Source organism: Plasmodium fragile (genome assembly GCF_000956335.1).
Source record: "Plasmodium fragile strain nilgiri unplaced genomic scaffold supercont1.3, whole genome shotgun sequence".
NCBI lineage: Eukaryota > Apicomplexa > Aconoidasida > Haemosporida > Plasmodiidae > Plasmodium > Plasmodium fragile.
The window spans coordinates 310,742-328,677 of record NW_012192583.1 but is presented as its reverse complement, the minus strand read 5'-3'; the positions used below and the strand labels follow the sequence as shown (position 1 = coordinate 328,677).

The following is a 17,936-nucleotide window of genomic DNA, read 5'->3' as shown; positions in this document are numbered from 1 at the left end:
TTTTTTTTTTTTTTTTTTTTTATGCGTCCGCTTTCGCCTTGAAGCCATCACAGGCCGACCGCGTTGTGCGGGTCATAATTTGTATTTTTTTTTTTTTTTGCCTTTGTGGTGCAGGTGGCGCTGCGCGTAGTGATGTGCTTTGCGATACATTTTTTTTTTTTTTTTTTTTTTTTTTTTTTTTTTTCCCCTGCACGTATCCTTTTTTTTCCCCTGCACGTATCCTTTTTTTCCCCCCTTTTTTGTACTTATGCCGATTAAAATTTTCCGATCCTTAAATTTTAATATTTTTATTAAATCAGTGTTTGACTGAGTTTAGTGGTTCGTGTAGTGTGAGGTGATAATGCGGAAGGAAGAGACACAAAAAAATGGGACAAGAGGGGGGGACAAATGGTTCAAGCATTGTAGGGGGTGCAATTACCCGATGGGGGAGGTTAGTTCTTGCGCTTACTTATGAGGTGTCTCTTCTTGGGGCTTTGCCCTAGGAGAGTCAGTTCACCCCCCCCTTGGCGTCCTTCTTAATCTGCACGAGGACCACATCAACAGAGGGAAGGTTCTCCACGCAGGGCGGTGGCTGGACGCGGGAGAAGAACTCCTTGAGTAGATGATGGAATCTGGTAAAGTACAACAGAATCTGTGTGTTCAGCATTTTTAATATTTGTGCACACGTGTCTGTGTGTGTAAAGGAGAGGGTAACTTCTTGTTTGATGTTTTTAAAAAGGTCCTTCCATTTTTGGGTAAACTGCATAGCCACAGATTCCATTAATTTTACATCTACTTCAGATGTGAAATCGCTGGGATGGTAACCATCTTTCTTTAATTTGTCGACTACCTGTTCATACTTACATACAAATGAAATCAAATCAGTTACATAATGATGCAGCTGGTATGCTACGTACGCATTAATTTCTTTCTTTAATAGTTGGTCGAACCGGTCGATCCTCTCCTCTTCAATTGTGTTGCGCTTCATGACGTGAATCATGTGGCAGTAGTTGTTAATGAGAAAGAGGAGCTGCTCTCTCGTGTGTGCAAACTGGTTTTTGTGGAGGGCCAGAACGTCGATTATGTTTTCTTCTAACCGTCTGATGAGGTCATTTAGGTGTTTGTATTTTTCTTCAATGGGCTTCTCCCCCTTCGCCTCGTGCTCCCCTACCGCTTCATGGTGCACTACCGCTTCATGGTGCACTACCGCTTCATGGTGCACTACCGCTTCATGGTGCACTACCGCCTCATGACCCGCTTTGGGCGATTCCTTCTTGAGCGTGCGTTCCGAGTCTTCCCCTTCATTACCCTCGTTGCATTCCTTCCTCGTGGAGAGTTCCGCCCCAGCGTGGGATAACCCAATGTGGCTCTCCGTGTCATTTTCATCACTTGACCTTTTCACCTTCATCTTGTGTTTCACATTTTGCTCTTCACCACCCGATGGGTGATCACTCCCGTTTGCACTGTCACTCGACTTGTCTCTTTTCCCTTTTCCATTGAGGACCTCTTCCCCGGGGTGGGCACCGACGGTGGTGGTAGAAGTGGGCGGGGCCTTATTTTCTTGTGGGCTTCCCCTTTCACTGGAAGAGAGCACCCCGCAACACATTCGCACGTGGTGCTGCTTTTCAATATGAAGAGACAGTTTGGTGAGAATAACGAGGGAGCAGTAGAAGTCTGCAAATCGTTTAACTACGGGATGTGCGTGATTGTGAGGGTGAGCGCCATCCCCCTGAGCAGGCCTGTTCAATTGGTTACTACTCCCTTCGTGAGGAGGGGTGTGGGGGGAAGCGTTTCGTATGCCTTCCACTTCTTGTCCTTCCCCCTGGTCCGTGGAACCCAAATGGTGCGCTGAAGACGTGGTGAACACCCCATCAGGAGAGCCGCTCTTTATATTACTACCCCCGTGAAGGGCATACCCAGTGGCCGCAGCAACACCGCCATTACTTATACAAGCACTGCCCGTCTGAGCACTGTTAAGATGGAAAAAACTGTATAAGGTGTTTTTGTGGTTGGGGTGGTTAACATGGCTGTGGGTGCTCCGCTGCTCCACCATCTGGTGGTTCATCTCCACACGACTCATGTTGCGAGTGTTCATATGCCCATGGTTGACAGTCACCGACTTGACGTTCTCTCTAACGATGTAATCGATCCTGTTCCAAATAAGATTCTGAATCCGGTTAATGAATTCATACAAGGGGGCAACACCCCTCCTCTTGGTAAGGCAGCCGCTGTTCAGGTTAATCATGTAAATGCAGAAGAGGGCAATGACGTCATACGTTTCGCTGAGGTAGTAGTAGAGGAAGTCAAAGTGAAGAGTAAGCGTTTTTGCATACACGTAGAGGAACAAAAAGTCATGACTCTCGTAGTTGCGAAAGAAATGTGAAAGGAAGAGGTACTCCGCCGTTCCTGTGTCTAGGAAGAGTTTGTTGATGGACTTGTAAATTGCCTCGAAGAAGTGTGGCCGGCTGTCCGTGGTGAAGATGACAGGGGGGGGGGTGGCCGCCGCTTCTGGAGTGGGCGTGTCTGCGGCGGGCATTTCTCCGGTACACGCTTCTACGTCGCCCGCTTCTGCATGGGGTGCTTTCCCCGGGTGGTAGGCCAAGTCGAGCAGAACGATGGTCCGGTTGTTGAGCGGGAACAGACTCTCCTTCCTGTCTTGCGACCCCGCACCGCCCTTGGAGCCGAAGCCCAGCATGTTCATCATTTTGTTTTTCGCGGAGAGAAGACTTAGGTTAGCATTTATTCCTTGTACCAGGGAGTCGTTCTGTGAGTGGGTCCCTTCCCCATGCGCGTTTGCACAGCTCGTGCGGTTAGTGTGCCAGCTGGACGGGTCAGTGAGGGGGTCGCTTTTACCTATGCGGAAGTCATTCCCCCCTGTGGCAAGGTCCGCGTAAGGTCCAGTCCATCCAATGGTCAACTCTCCATTGAACTCTACCTTCTTCCTCTCCACATCTTGCATGTAGTTCCGGAAGAGGTTGTAATAGGTTCTGTTCATAATAGCTACATACTCCTTGACCAAGTAAGTGTAAGCATCCTTGCAGTTGTTATAAAGGAAGCAATTCAGCTCTTGAAATTTCCCCAAGTGCTGCTGTACGAAATGTACATTGCTTCTTTTATATTCTATATCACAAATGCTATTGCGGAAGAATCTGTTAATCCTATCGATGGCTTTATTTTTTAATTTGAGTAGTTCCACATAAGACGAGCGAATGCTCGGGTATGAGTCAAACAAGCAGTGCTCACAATTCTCTAGCTTCTTCGTCAGTATTCTAACATGCTCAATGAATTTTTCATTCATTGGTCCATTACATATATCACATATTAATTGTGGAGTGACTAAAATGATTTTTATATAAGTGTTTAATAATTCTAATGTGACTTTTCTGTTTTGAAGTTTGTGGGTCATAGTCTCTGTGATGGTTTGTATTCCGTTGATGTCACTTGAGATGTGTGAGATTTCATTTTTGTGATTCGTGAGTACCATTTCCACCTCCTCACACAGACTGCTACAGTGGTCGATCTGGCTATACACTTGTGCCAACTGTTTATCGTTTTCACTAAACTGGTTTAGCGTTTCGTTTGTGTAATGGTTGAGTGTTTTATTCACGATTTGGATTATGCCTTCCAGTTGGGCAGCATGTTTTCCGCTTCCTTTATCGGTGTGTTGTTCTGTGCTCAGCCCCTTGACGCTGCCTTCTTCCCGCGCGCGCCTGCGCCTCTCCACGTCCTCCACACGCATACTCCTGTACGCCTTGCATCTGTTCAGGGCATATATCTTCCCGTAGGCTTTGAGGACGTACTTGTCCTCCTGGAATTGCTTCACCAGAGCCTGTACCCGCTCATACTGCATGGTTCGCGGGGGGGGAGATTGACGAGGTGTAGGGAAGACTTACCAAAATGGAAAAATGTGCTTCCCGTCGTCACGTTCTTTTTCAGCTTCTAACTACGTTTCTACTTACACGTTTCTTTCTTCTTCATTTTTTTTTTTTTTTTTTTTTTTTTTTTTTTTTTCACCTTGCCTGGTCAACTAAAACGTGGGTAGCCCATTTGGACGAATCTCCAAGCGGCGATCTGAAAAGTGAACAAAGGAGCAACAAACGCGCCATAACTTTTTCTCATGGCAATGTGGTGTGAAGTGCACGTTCGCATTCGTCCCGTTCATGTTGTGCCATTTCGGAGAAGGCCCAACTTACGCGCAACCCACCTCTGGCCTTGCCGCGACGGATCCCCAGGGGAAAAAAAAAAAAAAAAAAAAAAGCCGCCCCCAAAAAAATTTATGCGCACGCAACGGAGGATATGCAGAAAAAAAGGACGAAAATAAACTCGAGGACGTTTATATATGATGCAAAGCGCCCTCGAACTAGGGAACAGTTATTTTAAAAAAAAAAATACTCCACAGTTAGGCGCTCATCATAATGCATGTCATTTGCGCGGATGGGCAGGTAAAAAGCACCACGTAGAAGAGACGATATATCCTGTGAAGTGGAAAGTAGCCATTCGTACAAGCGCAACCCAACAGGGAGGTTACAGAAAAGAAGAGTGACGCACTAACTTGTGAACCTGCATTGGCCAACCATCAGGCACAAAAGCGCCCCCCTCCGCTCCTCTCTCCACGTCACTACCCTATTCTCATAACAAAAGAGATGGGAAAGGAGGAGGAGACTCTTTTGGACGGCAAGCCACACCAGGGCAGTGCCCCCCTGGAGGGTAGCATTGAGGATAAAACAACCCCCCACAGTGAAGTTAAAAAAAAAAAAAAAAAAAAAAAAAATTAAGAATGGGAAAGGAAATCATCCCCCCGGTGGTAGAAACGGGGTGGAGAAAAAGGAATCGCGCAAGGGGGTAAAAAAGTCAAATGCGAAAGAAGAAAAAAAAAAAAAAAGGAAAATGATGAAACGGAAGGAGAAGCATAAGCGGAAGAAAAAAATGAAGCAGAAGAGAGAAGAAGACAGTGGAGAGGAGGAGGACGACGACCAACTCGTGGTTGAGTTCGAATTAATAGACCCCTGTGACAAGTACATGGACAATGTAAGGATCCTCTTAAGGAGTACAGAGCTGTACTCCAATTTGAAATGCTCCGAGGAGTTAGTGAAAATTATATGTGACCAGCAGAACATTGGCAAATTCTTATGTGTGGCGAATGGACCGCGTGTTGGTGAGAAGGAAGGTTCTGTTGAAGATGGAGGAGATGGCAAACAGGACCTCCCCAACAATGCTGATCATAATGTGGTGGGTTTTCAAACGATAATTAACCTAAACCAGTATGAACAAATTGGTGCCTTGAAGGAACTCCTGCTGCAGAAGGTGAAAAAGGTTAACACGCCGGAATATGTAGAGAGCGCGAAGAAGATCATATCACTCCTGTCGCCACACGAAACAACACACATTGGTCTGCTCATTGGTCACCGCATTTTAAACACACCCATCACATTAGTCCCCCTAATTTATAAAAATATAATTGAAGACGTGTACTGGTCTCAAGGGATTGAAGATTTAGACAAGAGTGAAAAAATGTGTTACTTCTTCAATTTCCTGTTATTTTATACGAAGGTTTATAACAATGCGGAAGGAGAAATTATATTTGCTAACTACGAGGAGGAGTATTTTTTTAAACACAAGACGCATCATGTCATGTGGAATAACAACAATGTAAAGCAGTTTTATGAATTTGTGAATGGCAAGAATAGGGAAGTCACTTATAAAGAGTTCGTAACAATTTTTGTCGTCCCATTTGACAAAGTGGGGGAGGCCCTGGGGGAGATGCAGAGGGGTGTCGGTGGTGCCTAGTGCGCTCCATTTTGCGGGCAGGAAAATTTTCATTCCCAGTGCGGTAAGCGCAATATGCGCGGTGAACGATATGCGCACATGAACCGCGACCCTCCTCAGGAGAGAAGGGTGTACCTGTCTGTCCCCTTTTTTTTGTCACTAGGGAGCGGCCGTTTGGAAGACGGGTGGCGCTCCCCTGTAAGCACTTCCCCAACTGTTAGTGTTGCATCCTCACGGGAGAGCCACTCCCGCATGTACATCTGTACGTTCTTCGATTTAGAACCAAACTGAATAGCTTTTTTTTTGAAGAGCATCAACTCTTTGCAGTGTGAAAAAAAAATTGCCATGCGTAGAACCCATTTGCTAAGCTTGTGGGTTCTAATGAGTTCATACAGGTGGCAGCATTCTTCTAAATTGTCTGACAAGCATCCCACGTTTGAGTGTCCTTCCCCCTTTATCACATTCGTTGTAAAGCAGGATAGTCCTTGCATGTGTACCGACCCCCCAAGGGGAGCTTCTATCATGTAGAATGAAATCATGAGGAGAAAATTCACCAGATTCATATCCAAGTAGGGATAAAAAAGGACCTTATTAGAAAAGCTAGTAAAACTTAATATACGGTCATCTCGGTACAAATTTCTGTTCCAGATTCTTCTTACATCTTTTATCATTTCGTTTTTTTTTAAATTTGTTGAATGTTTGGTTCCCCTTTTTGCTACGTGTGCATTGTTCTGGCGGTAGTAGCCTCCAAACAGCTCATCCGCTCCACTACCTATGATTAGGAGTTGGTGGTTACACTGGTAGGGAGCACCCTCTTCTTCTGCAATGCAGTGAGAACCACCGCAATTCATGTATAGGTCTTTCTTGAGGTAGTTCAATGTCTCCTCCTCTTTCTGGGGAGACTCTTCTATGAAAAGTTTTTCCTTCCTTTGGTGGTCCATACTAATATCATTATTTCCTTTCTTTTTTGCCTTAACGTAAAAGAGGTTCTTTATTTGTTCAAACTTTTGAGGATCGTTTTCGGCGTGCTTGGCGACAAACTGGTCTATGAAGTTGGTGTGGCATGTATCTTTGAACGTCTCCGTGGGGGCAGGTGAATTGCCGTTTTGTTGCTCTTCCTCATTGAGCTCCCTCTTGGCAAGTTCTGTGTTGAAATCCTTGAAGAGAGAGTCGATCCGCTCATAGTCGTACACCCTCTCTTTGTGCGCGGGGCACTCAGGAAAGAGCTCAAAGTTAATTAGGACCCTTTTCTTCTTCACAATAAGATAAAGGGTTTTTCTGCTCCTCTCGCCACTGTTTTCGTCGCGCTCCACTTGGTAGATGTCACCACTGCGTGTCGTCTCTCCGTTACAACTCTCCTGCGATGACTCCCCCTTGGAAAATTTCCTCCGGTGGACGTACCGCAGTTTCCTGCAGCAGGCGGAGCAGCACCTGTGCACGCACTTCCTCCTCATCACAAATTCGCATACCCTGCATTTGGACTTTCCCTCGGTTGCTTCTATCCCGGTTGAGTCTGCCCCGGATGCTTCTTCCCCCCTTTGGCATGCCACGTTGAGCACGCGGGAGGCCCGCCCCTTTATGTAGGCCCACTCCGGGCTGTGCAAAAAGGGACGAGGAAAAAGAACCCCCTTCCCCAAATTAGAAAAAAAAAAAGCAGCAGATATGTTGAAATCCATAGTAGTGTTGCTTGGTGACATTAAAGAGAAAATAATCCTCTCGTATTTGAGTAAGTCTTTTGGGGAGACGTCGACAAACACTAACCTGATGTCGTACTGGGGATACAATTTTATAATTTGTTCATATGACATTATGGAGGTGTACCTGTCCACTGCATTGTCGTCAAAGGAAACATTTATCAATTCGATATAGCCATTTGTAAATTGAGTGAAGTATGCTTTTATCGTTGTTAAGGTTAAGAGGGTTGAGTCTATCCCTCCCGAGAAGAGGATCCCCACCGATTTTCCTTCCCCCCCAACTGTGTCACATTTAATTGTGAAGGGAATATTTTGTACAAATTTTTCTGTTTCTTTTTTTTTTTCATTTTCACCTGTACCGTTCAGGTGATTTTTCATCCCTACTTTGGATTGATCATCCGAGTTGGAAAAAACTTCGTTCATCTTCCTCTCAATGACTCCTCTTAACAATTTCATATAAAGGTGAACAAAGCTGTTATTTAGTACCGTCTGGGCATCCCTCCTTTGGTCTCCATCCCCATGCATATATTTCTTCATCGATTCTTGAATGGTACTTTTGAGGAGAGCCCACTCGTCTGCATACCCACTGTATAGGAAGTAATTGCTCTCAACAAAGTTACACATACGATTAAAATTTTCTTCAATGGAGAGATCATCACCAGTCCACTCGGTGTACTTGGTGTAAATGCTATTCTTTTTAATGATCCTGTTTAGCATCACTTTATTTTTTTCAAATATGTTAAACTTGTACATGTAATATGGGCTTATCTGTGCTCCTACCTTTTCGTTGATAATACTTTGGGGTTTGAGGTCTCCTTGTTGGCGTTCTTTACACCACCTTGTGGAAGATCCATTACCATTAGGAAGAATATTATTTTCTGTTCGAAACACTCCATCGTGGTGAACTAGGTTGAGTTCCTTCTGAACAGAAAAATTATTAAACACATAATTGTCTCCATCCCTTTTGGTGAAATTAAAGTCGTAATTAATGAAGAGTCCATATGAACTTGTTAGTAAGACGGATGACTGCTCGTAGAAGAAGATAACCGATTTCATTCCCCACGAGTCATTTAAGAAGTATATGTTTGCGTGTTCATTTGAATATTGAATATACAAGAGGAAGAAACTTCCTTCTAGTCTGTTCAGCGCGTTTTCCAAATCATGTTTGTTCTTGCTAATATAATTATATAACCCTTTTACGTCGGTGGTTCGTTCATACGAACCCCCCTTATCGGTGTAGCTGCAACTTCCGTCAAGTAGGAGAACATTCCTGTTTTTTATCTTGTACTCTCTGAACCTCTTCCCCTGCTGATTTGTCTTTTCGCGGAATTCCTCCTCCTCCATGTGTTCGAAGTAGATGTGGGACGCGCACAGGTGCAGCAGCAGTGTTCGCTGATCGGTCCTGGCACAGTTAGCGGTGGTGACGTCGTTGGAAGTGGCCAGAACGTTAACGGTGGTGCCACCCTCAGGTGCACTCTCGCCGCGTCGCACGTCCAGCTCACAAACCACGCAGTGATATGGATCCCCCTCATCATTTTTAATCAACAACGGAGTTAAATACGTGTCCACGTAATGCTCCGTGAGAATATACCTTGGCGCTTCTTCCCATTGTTGAGAGTCGTGTGGCGCCTCTGTGGGGGAGTCCCCGGAAACAATGTTCTGTGCAAATTGGTTGTGAAGTTCATCTCTGATTTGGTCATCGTCCGTGTGGACCCTCACCAGGAAGTTGTTCATCATGGCTAGTTTGGGGAAATTCCGTCAGGATGGGCGAGGGATATAATTTTTGCTTCCCCACATTTGGCAACTCCCCCTTTTAATGCCGTGGCCCCTTTACGCCCACTGGCGTGATCAATCCTATTATGCAAAAATATATTCAGTAAATCTGTTCAAGCAAATGGGTTGGTGTCACTCTCCATTTGTGTGGCGGAGGCAATAAACGGGAAAACGCCTCTTTCCTTGCAAGGGTAGAATAACCGAGCCAGCTTTTTCCCCCTTCTGATGCACTCAACGGAGGGAAGCGTCTTTAAAAATGAGAAACAAAAAAAAAATAGGGAAAATATTATTGCCCTTCGTTGCATTATCCGAATCGGAGCCAACCACGGGGCAACGCAGAAGCAGCGTCACAATTTTTGCTTTGCTTCGGTTCGATCCGGTTCGCGTGCAGTGTCATGTCGTGCCTCATTTTATTTCTCACCCTTTTGGTGCGTTCGCAAAATATCGGCGTATGCGCTCCACTTCGAACAATTTAATCAACGCGTATTTGCTGCATAAAAGGCGCCGCACATAAGCATACAGAAGAGTGCCTACCTTATAGGGACTATTTTTTTTTTTTTTTTTTTGGGGGGTTCCCCCCCCTGTTCACGTGGGCGGGACGTATGCCACATTTTGTGTCCCGTCTGCTTTGTACACCCTTAGCCAACTAAGCAGGGACTAACCTGAAATGACAGACAATTGTTTCCTTTTCAAATTTGCCCCCTTTCCCTGTTGTGGAAAGGATGCGACGTGGTTTACAACTGATAGGTTAAAGCGTATAGCCCCAAGCTATACATAGAAATAGCACATAAAAAAAAAAAAAATGTACACAGGGGTATGATGTAACCCTCCGAGGGATTTATTGTTGGGCGCCCTGAAAGTTTGATATGCCTATGTAATGGATTCACAGATGATGATAATAATGGAGAGTTTGCGCTGGGCGACGTTGTCGTGTCTTTCCTCCCTTTTTTTGTAGCGCGCATACCCAAGGCAACTCACAAACTGGTAGCACATTCCTCGAATGTATTAGAACAGAGGGAGGCACAAAAATTGGGAAATGGCTCGGTACATAACAACGTACCTATAGGCGAAACATCCACGGATGTCGTGCCCTTCAGCGTTACACATTTCAACATTATGTGCTTTTTAAAACGAATCAGCTTTTTGTTTTCCCTCCACGCCAAAACAGTTGTATGAACAGGTCATACAGTTTTGAAATTACACAGGGGTAACTTTTTTTTTTTTTTTTTTTTTTCCCAAAAGTGTATGAACAGTTCATACATTTTTAAAGCTAAAAAGGTTAATTCTTTTTTTTTTTTTTGAAAAGTTGCATGAACAGGTCATACATTTTTGAAGTGAACGAGTAAATGGTTTTTGTAAAAAGCGTATGCGCTTCTTATTGGGTCAGGAAGTAGTAAAGGTACATGTGGCGTTGTGCCTTTGCGTGTGAGAAGCGGTGGTCCGCCCGTTGCTCCGCCAACATGGAGTCTCCGAAACGCGACAACGCCGCAACGCAGCTTGTGCAGGATAATAGGTGAACAGGTGAACAGGTGAACAAGCGCACACGTGTACCTACCATCTGTGTGCACGCTTCGAGCCTGCAACTGATGAGTAATTTGGCCCCTGTTCAGGTGAATAACGCGGCCGCAGGTAATGCTTCGTACAAACATTGGAGAAGTTACGAAGAAACCGCAAAGGAGCCGAGCGAGCGGTCGTTCTTTTTTTTTTTTATTTTACACACACAGAAGGGCGAGGTACCCCCTCCGACCTATGGCCCTTTCCGATAGGGGGATCATGATCCTTTTCGTGATTCTTCCTGACTTGTCGCGGTGCTTCGTAATTTTGTATGTGTTTTTTTTTTTTTTTTTTTTTTTTTCATTACACACTCGAGTGACTGCTACGATCACCTAATCCCTTCACCCGTGCGACCTCTCCTTCTTGCCATCATGCAATCGCTTCGCCCCCCGACCGCTTTACCTATTTCCCTCCATCGACACATCTGACGTTAAGTAAAAGATGCCGCCGTCAAATTCCCATTCTCAGCGGGCTGATTTTTTTTTTTTTTTTTTTTTTTGAGTGCTCCATTCACACAGGCATGGGCGAATTGCACAACGAGGTGAAGCATTCTGCGACAAGTCGTTCACCCATAAGTATAAATAAATATTCCTTTACATACATGCACATATATATTTTCCTTCTTTCCCACACTAGACAAATGTGAGTCTACCGTTTTCCCTTTCGTACATTGGTAAATTGATTCCCCCTGTGATGATGCATTTTTTGTCAAGGTCCATTTTTGCTTAAATTAAACCAACTCGGAACGGGAGGAGGCGAATGGGGAACAAGCAAAGGTACCCCTTCAAATGTATCCCCAGTTAGACATTTAAAAAATTTGAGCATCCGTGCAGCGACGTAATTATAACACGTTTATAAAATGAGTTTCGTTTCTGTGAAGAATTGCAACATACGGTTGATGTTCCATAACGTGTACTATAACTAGTCCCCATATAGAGTGCGCCAAGGGCTACGCGCAGAGAGTTCACTCTTTTTTTGTATGAGGACGCATTTTTCCGCTCTCATGTTCTTCCTCTTCTCAATACCAGTTGTATACGTTTGCGTGTGGATGTACGAGCGCATCGGCAGTGCCTTCTTCCCATTCTAAAGTATCCTTTGGGAAGTTGCACAAGTGGGGACTTCATATTCGTTTTTGCCTCGCTTTGTTCTGCGTTTATTTAGCGCCATTCTGCGGCAGTCTTTGTGTCATTCCGCTTTGCCTCCTTTTGCTTCTTTGTGCTCCATGTTGCTTCAATTTTATTTTTTGAGTGCTCCATTCACACAGGCATGGGCGAATTGCACAACGAGGTGAAGCATTCTGCGACAAGTCGTTCACCCATAAGTATAAATAAATATTCCTTTACATACATGCACATATATATTTTCCTTCTTTCCCACACTAGACAAATGTGAGTCTACCGTTTTCCCTTTCGTACATTGGTAAATTGATTCCCCCTGTGATGATGCATTTTTTGTCAAGGTCCATTTTTGCTTAAATTAAACCAACTCGGAACGGGAGGAGGCGAATGGGGAACAAGCAAAGGTACCCCTTCAAATGTATCCCCAGTTAGACATTTAAAAAATTTGAGCATCCGTGCAGCGACGTAATTATAACACGTTTATAAAATGAGTTTCGTTTCTGTGAAGAATTGCAACATACGGTTGATGTTCCATAACGTGTACTATAACTAGTCCCCATATAGAGTGCGCCAAGGGCTACGCGCAGAGAGTTCACTCTTTTTTTGTATGAGGACGCATTTTTCCGCTCTCATGTTCTTCCTCTTCTCAATACCAGTTGTATACGTTTGCGTGTGGATGTACGAGCGCATCGGCAGTGCCTTCTTCCCATTCTAAAGTATCCTTTGGGAAGTTGCACAAGTGGGGACTTCATATTCGTTTTTGCCTCGCTTTGTTCTGCGTTTATTTAGCGCCATTCTGCGGCAGTCTTTGTGTCATTCCGCTTTGCCTCCTTTTGCTTCTTTGTGCTCCATGTTGCTTCAATTTTATCATTTTATTTATTTATTAGCTGTTTTTTTTTTTTTTTTTTTTTTTTTTTTTTCATTACACACTCGAGTGACTGCTACGATCACCTAATCCCTTCACCCGTGCGACCTCTCCTTCTTGCCATCATGCAATCGCTTCGCCCCCCGACCGCTTTACCTATTTCCCTCCATCGACACATCTGACGTTAAGTAAAAGATGCCGCCGTCAAATTCCCATTCTCAGCGGGCTGATTTTTTTTTTTTTTTTTTTTTTTTTTTTTTTTTTTTTTTTTTTTTTTTTTTTTTTTTTTTTTTTTGTCCCCCGGGAAGCGCCCATTTCTCGTGGATCCCCAACGCGCGTCCCTGTTCATGCACCACGAGGGTGACCCTCTGATGGAGAAAATTAAAATGCCTTTCTGATTGACATTTTCCCTGTGCGAATATTTGCGTGTTTTTCCATTTTTGCCCCCCCTTGCGTATTTTCCCTTGCACATCCGGAGGCACCTTACGCATTGTCCCACCTGACCATGTTAACACACTGTATGCTCATTTTTGGATCTGTTTCCTTCCCGTCCCCACCCTTCTTTTCCGTGTAAGCATTATCACCTAGGGATGTATGCATATGTATGCATGTAATTTCATACGTATTATATATGCGAGCGCTGTGTGTGTGTGTACGGGAAGTCGCATGGTTTTCCATTCTTTTTACCCACACGTCCCACCAGAAGTTAGCGCGCATTTGAAGCGTGGCAGGACTGCCTTGGTGAGTAGGTTAACCGTTCGAGGGGTCCATCCGTTCACTGCACCAACTCGCTGACTCCTCATTTCAGTCCCAAACAGGAGGCTACGCCGAGGAGTAAAGCCGTGCCTCTTTACGAGTTAGAGGCCAGTCCTGTGGTCGCAGGCGCGTGCGCGAAGACACGTCCAACGGGCGCTTGTTCATCTGCAAAGGGGGGAAATTGCTCAACTCGGGCATTGGGAGTGGTGCGACGGCTAAGCACAAAGCAATTGGCAAAACGGCCACACCTCTACATCGGTACACAGTTGTCAAACTTTCCCGACCGTGCGTAAACGGACCCAAGAGATCCACCCACGAAGCACACCCAGGAGGTACTGCCCTATCGCCGCGTTCATTTCGTCCCCCGCTGACCCATCCAGAGGCACCCAAAAAAATGGTGAAGGTAAACGCGGGCGAAGGCGAGGAAAATGCGCGGAAGGGAATCTGCAAAAAGGGTATAGAGAAAAAGTACGAGAGAAGCAGAATGGCAGTGGAGGGCAGCAAGAAGTTGTCGGCCAGGAAGAAGTTTGGGCAAGACAAGGATTTGAGCGCTCTACGAGAGTCGCAGGGTGGAATTGGCGGCGTGATAGGTGGCGTCATAGGCGGTGAAATGGTCAGCGAAATGGTTAGCGAAATGGGAGGCCGCTTGGACAGTCGCGTGGAAAGCGGCGAACTCAGGCGAAGCGCAGACCTGGGAAGCAGCCTGCAGGCAGATCAACTGCAGGGACGCTCTCGGGACGGACAAGAAAGCAAGCATGGTGACCAAATGAACTACGAAGTGGTGCGGAACATCAGTAGAAACCTGAATCGCCAACTGAGCAGAGGTGTGGGGGATGAGTGTGTGAAGAATTTGGTGACACAAGTCAGTTACAGCCACCTGTTCACACTCTTAAAAAATATATTAACGTACCTGCCATTTTCTATTAACGACTACCTAATAGGGACGTTAGAACTAAAAGAAATAATTGATAGCAAATACAACACGTGCTTCCAGTTATACAAGAAAGAAGAACTCATGAGCCACATCTACGAAAATGAGTCAAAAAACCTTGTAGATAATAAGGTCTTTAATTTATTTTGGAGGTACAAAATAATGCAAAATAAAAAGGGACCTCTCAACCACCTGCATGTACTCAATTTTCAAGAAGGTGGAAAAGAACCCAATTTGGAAAACATTTTAATTGAGAAGTCTCGAATTTTTATGTACAAAATACATTCCTTTATTGAAGGGAGAGATTTAAACCTTTCATACATATACGAAATTTGCCATGGGCTTGGATACAAAACAGAGACCTTCCTTTTGTCTGTTTTTATATTCGACTCGTACATGCATAGTATTAACAAAATGACGGAGAAAAACCATTACAGGAAAATTAAGCTGTTAGTGATTATATGCTCTATTTTGCTAGCACTGATAAAGACCCAAGTGTTTAACGGTACCAGTATCATGTACCTAAATGACATTCTGTACCTTGTGAATAAACTTAGACACGACAAAGTAAATTACACGTGTATTGAAATTGCGAACAAGCAAATGGAAATTATTAAATTTCTTCCACTTAATTATAATAATTATTGGACCTACTCAGAGCTGACTTATGTTTATTTAATTAATTTAAAAAGCTGTTCGAAGAAATATCCCGCGATTAAAATTTACTACATTTTCCTGGAACACTTTGGCTTTCTGTATTTCCTGTATGATGTCATTTACGCCTACTCCATGTATATCACGGCGGTCGGTTCGTACAAGGTCATTCCTGCGAGCAGAGTTGTCGCCACAATAATTTTGTATTTCACCAACGCGTTTTACAACAGGATGAGCAACAGCTTGCTTTTCCAGGAGAACTTTTGTCAGGAAGTCTTCCACCTACCCTTTGCCAACGATTTGTTCATGTGGTCCTACCTGCTGCTGAACAACTTTATTTACTTTTTCGAACACTGTGTCCTTCCGAACAAGCACTACTCTTCCATTTACTCCATTTTTTACGAGACAGGCCGTATGCTCAATATCCACACGGTTTTTTGAGTGAGGTAGCGGCCTACTAGTGGAGTAGCTAGCTGGCTAGCTATTTTTTTTTATTACTAGTTTATGAATAATTTTTTTTTTTTTTTTTTTTTTTGGCGTTTTTTCACCTGACCGGTGCATGTACATTTCACTCTTTTCCCCTGTGCAACCAGTTAACCGCGTGTGCAAATGGCGGGGGAAGGGACGACGGGCATAAGCGCCCGGCAAAGCAACTTAAATTTTTTTTTTTTTCATGTTACTAAATTTTGAACTTTTTAAACGGATAGAAGTTGTGGCACTTGAAAAAAAGGGGAAGCGCTATGCGCAGGCGCTGGGCCGCAGGGTGAAACGCAAAAAAAAAAAGAAATATGCACAACAAATGGGTGTGCAATGGGATAGGCACAACTGACCTGGCACTATCCATCCACCGCTTCAAACCGTTTCAAACTGGTTCAAACTGGTTCAAACTGCTATCCCTTCCGGTAGGTAGGGCGGTCGAACACATCCTCCTTGCGGCGGGCGCGACGATCTTCCATGTCCCGGTTCGCCCACAGCGAGTCCTTCCTGGAGGTGTCGTTGTCGAGCAAGTGGGTGTATTTGGTTTGTCCCTGCTTGCCGAAGTTGCCCCTCCTCACGCGAAGAACTTTGGGCAAATTCTCCCTGTCGACTTTGTCCTCGTACACGGGCTCGTTATAATCACGTGTGTAAATTTCTTCCTTGCCTTCTTCAAAGAGGTCCTGAAAGAATCCTCCCTTGTGATAGTACTTTTGCATAAACAGCATTTTTTTCTTTTTCTTCTTTTCCTTGTGTGGAAGTAATTTATTTTGTTCCATTATTTCCCTGTCTGTCATTTTCCTCCTTTCGCTAATTTCGTTTTGTACAAGTTCATGCTTTCTCCTCTCCAGTTCGTCTCTCTTTAGTCTATTAAGGTGACGAAGCTTCCACAGCTCGTATTCTTCTTCATTTGGTTCCCCCTCATCATCATCGTCCTCGAAATTTTCATCAGACGAGAACAAATTATTTTCTTGGTTTTTCATTTGTTCAATCATTATATCGTTGTGTACAGTTTCTTCTATTGCCTTTTCCTTTTTCTCCAGTTCAATTTTTTTTTTTTCCGTTTCTTCATCTTTTAACAGCTGCTTCTCGCTCTTCTCCTTTTCGAACGTCTCCAGCAGTGTCTTCCTCTTCATTTTAAACACGTACTCGTGTTTCATTGGGGCGCTTCCGTCCTGTCCGTTCATGTAGTTTTCATCGTCCGACTGATCATCTGATTCGTCCTCAGAAGAGTTGCTGGATTCATCCTCATCGTCGGCTTCTTCTTCTTCTTCATCCTCCACCTGCTCTACTTCTTCCTGTCCTACAGAAAAGTACTTTTCATAATTGTCTGCCTCTTCTCCTTCCTCTGCTCTGGCCTTTGTGAGGCCTTCTTCCTTCACCTCCTCCGGGTTGTTAATAACTTTTACTTCTCGAACCCGCCTGGTGATTCTTTCCCGTTCGTCTCCCTTGATGCCTGAGGGGGTGGTCACCCATCATTATGGAGTTGTGTGTGTGTGTGCGTTACTGCTGCGATGGGTGTCATCACTAAGGTGTGCGCTTCGGCTAACCCGTTGGTGTCCTCTCGTGGTGATAAGAGAGGGGCTGCCACGAAACAAGTTAACCTGTGCAGCCAGATAACATATGCACCAAGAAAAAAAAGAACAAAAAAAAGACGCGGCGCATATATAATGCTCTCCTTTTGTCGATTAGCTTACTTTTATTTTTGAGTCTCTCATATCTGGAGTCGACATGGCCACGGCTACTGGGCAGGTCACTCCCAGGCTCCTTATCCGCATCGCCTCTCCTTGGTGCGTGGCCCTGTTTTTGTAAATATTCCGTAAGGGTATCGTTACGCGCGAAGAGGGTGTCCTCATCCTCTTCCTCCTCATCATCTTCGTCGCCATCCTCCTCGTCGTCCTCCTTGGCGTTCTTCGCGTAGTGGGGTTTCTGCGGGTGAGGGGGAAGAAGTTAAACACATCGTTGTGACGGATTGAAGCGTTGTGATGGTTTGAAGCAGTGTGGTGACAGGAAGCGGTTGGCAAAACCAGCACAGCGCGCGTTGCGAGGCTGCTCCCCTCATTGGTTACCTGTCCCGGGAAGTACCTCCGTACGACTGCCTTTTCGTTTTCCTTCTGTCTCTCCCTCTCGAGCTGCTCGGCCCGTGACTTGGCTCCCTCTCCGCCCTTGGCCACATCATCTTTATCCTCATTAACCACAAAGTAGTTTAATAGTTCATTCACAGAACTCATTTTCTTTCTTGTGGCATCTCTTTTTCTGTGGCCCCCCCTCTCTCTCTCCTTTGGTTCATTTTATTTTGTATGTTTCATCTACTTTGGGAGGTGGGGCAGTCCGGCGTTTTTTTTTTTTTTTTTTTTTTTTTTTTTTTTTTT

The 17,936-nt window shown here is 44.7% G+C and overlaps 5 protein-coding genes across 5 annotated transcripts; 2 read left to right on the top strand and 3 right to left on the bottom strand.

Annotated features, from left to right (window-relative positions):
- Nucleotides 1-487: 487 nt before the first annotated feature.
- On the bottom strand, nucleotides 488-3,829 carry AK88_00391 (uncharacterized protein; the record flags this gene model as incomplete). Its single annotated transcript, XM_012478042.1, has 1 exon — nucleotides 488-3,829. One exon carries the CDS (start codon nucleotides 3,827-3,829, stop codon nucleotides 488-490), a length of 3,342 nt encoding a protein of 1,113 aa, XP_012333465.1.
- Nucleotides 3,830-4,866: 1,037 nt separating this feature from the next.
- On the top strand, nucleotides 4,867-5,766 carry AK88_00390 (uncharacterized protein; the record flags this gene model as incomplete). The annotated part of the gene is made up of 1 exon (XM_012478041.1): nucleotides 4,867-5,766. The coding sequence occupies one exon, from the start codon at nucleotides 4,867-4,869 to the stop codon at nucleotides 5,764-5,766; it is 900 nt and encodes a 299-aa protein (XP_012333464.1).
- A 95-nt stretch (nucleotides 5,767-5,861) lies between these two features.
- On the bottom strand, nucleotides 5,862-9,173 carry AK88_00389 (uncharacterized protein; the record flags this gene model as incomplete). Its single annotated transcript, XM_012478040.1, has 1 exon — nucleotides 5,862-9,173. One exon carries the CDS (start codon nucleotides 9,171-9,173, stop codon nucleotides 5,862-5,864), a length of 3,312 nt encoding a protein of 1,103 aa, XP_012333463.1.
- A 4,726-nt stretch (nucleotides 9,174-13,899) lies between these two features.
- On the top strand, nucleotides 13,900-15,531 carry AK88_00388 (uncharacterized protein; the record flags this gene model as incomplete). Its single annotated transcript, XM_012478039.1, has 1 exon — nucleotides 13,900-15,531. One exon carries the CDS (start codon nucleotides 13,900-13,902, stop codon nucleotides 15,529-15,531), a length of 1,632 nt encoding a protein of 543 aa, XP_012333462.1.
- Nucleotides 15,532-15,980: 449 nt separating this feature from the next.
- Nucleotides 15,981-17,795, bottom strand: AK88_00387 (uncharacterized protein; the record flags this gene model as incomplete). Its single annotated transcript, XM_012478038.1, has 3 exons — nucleotides 15,981-17,020; nucleotides 17,262-17,493; nucleotides 17,634-17,795. The coding sequence occupies 3 exons, from the start codon at nucleotides 17,793-17,795 to the stop codon at nucleotides 15,981-15,983; spliced, it is 1,434 nt and encodes a 477-aa protein (XP_012333461.1).
- Between the last annotated feature and the right edge of the window lie 141 nt (nucleotides 17,796-17,936).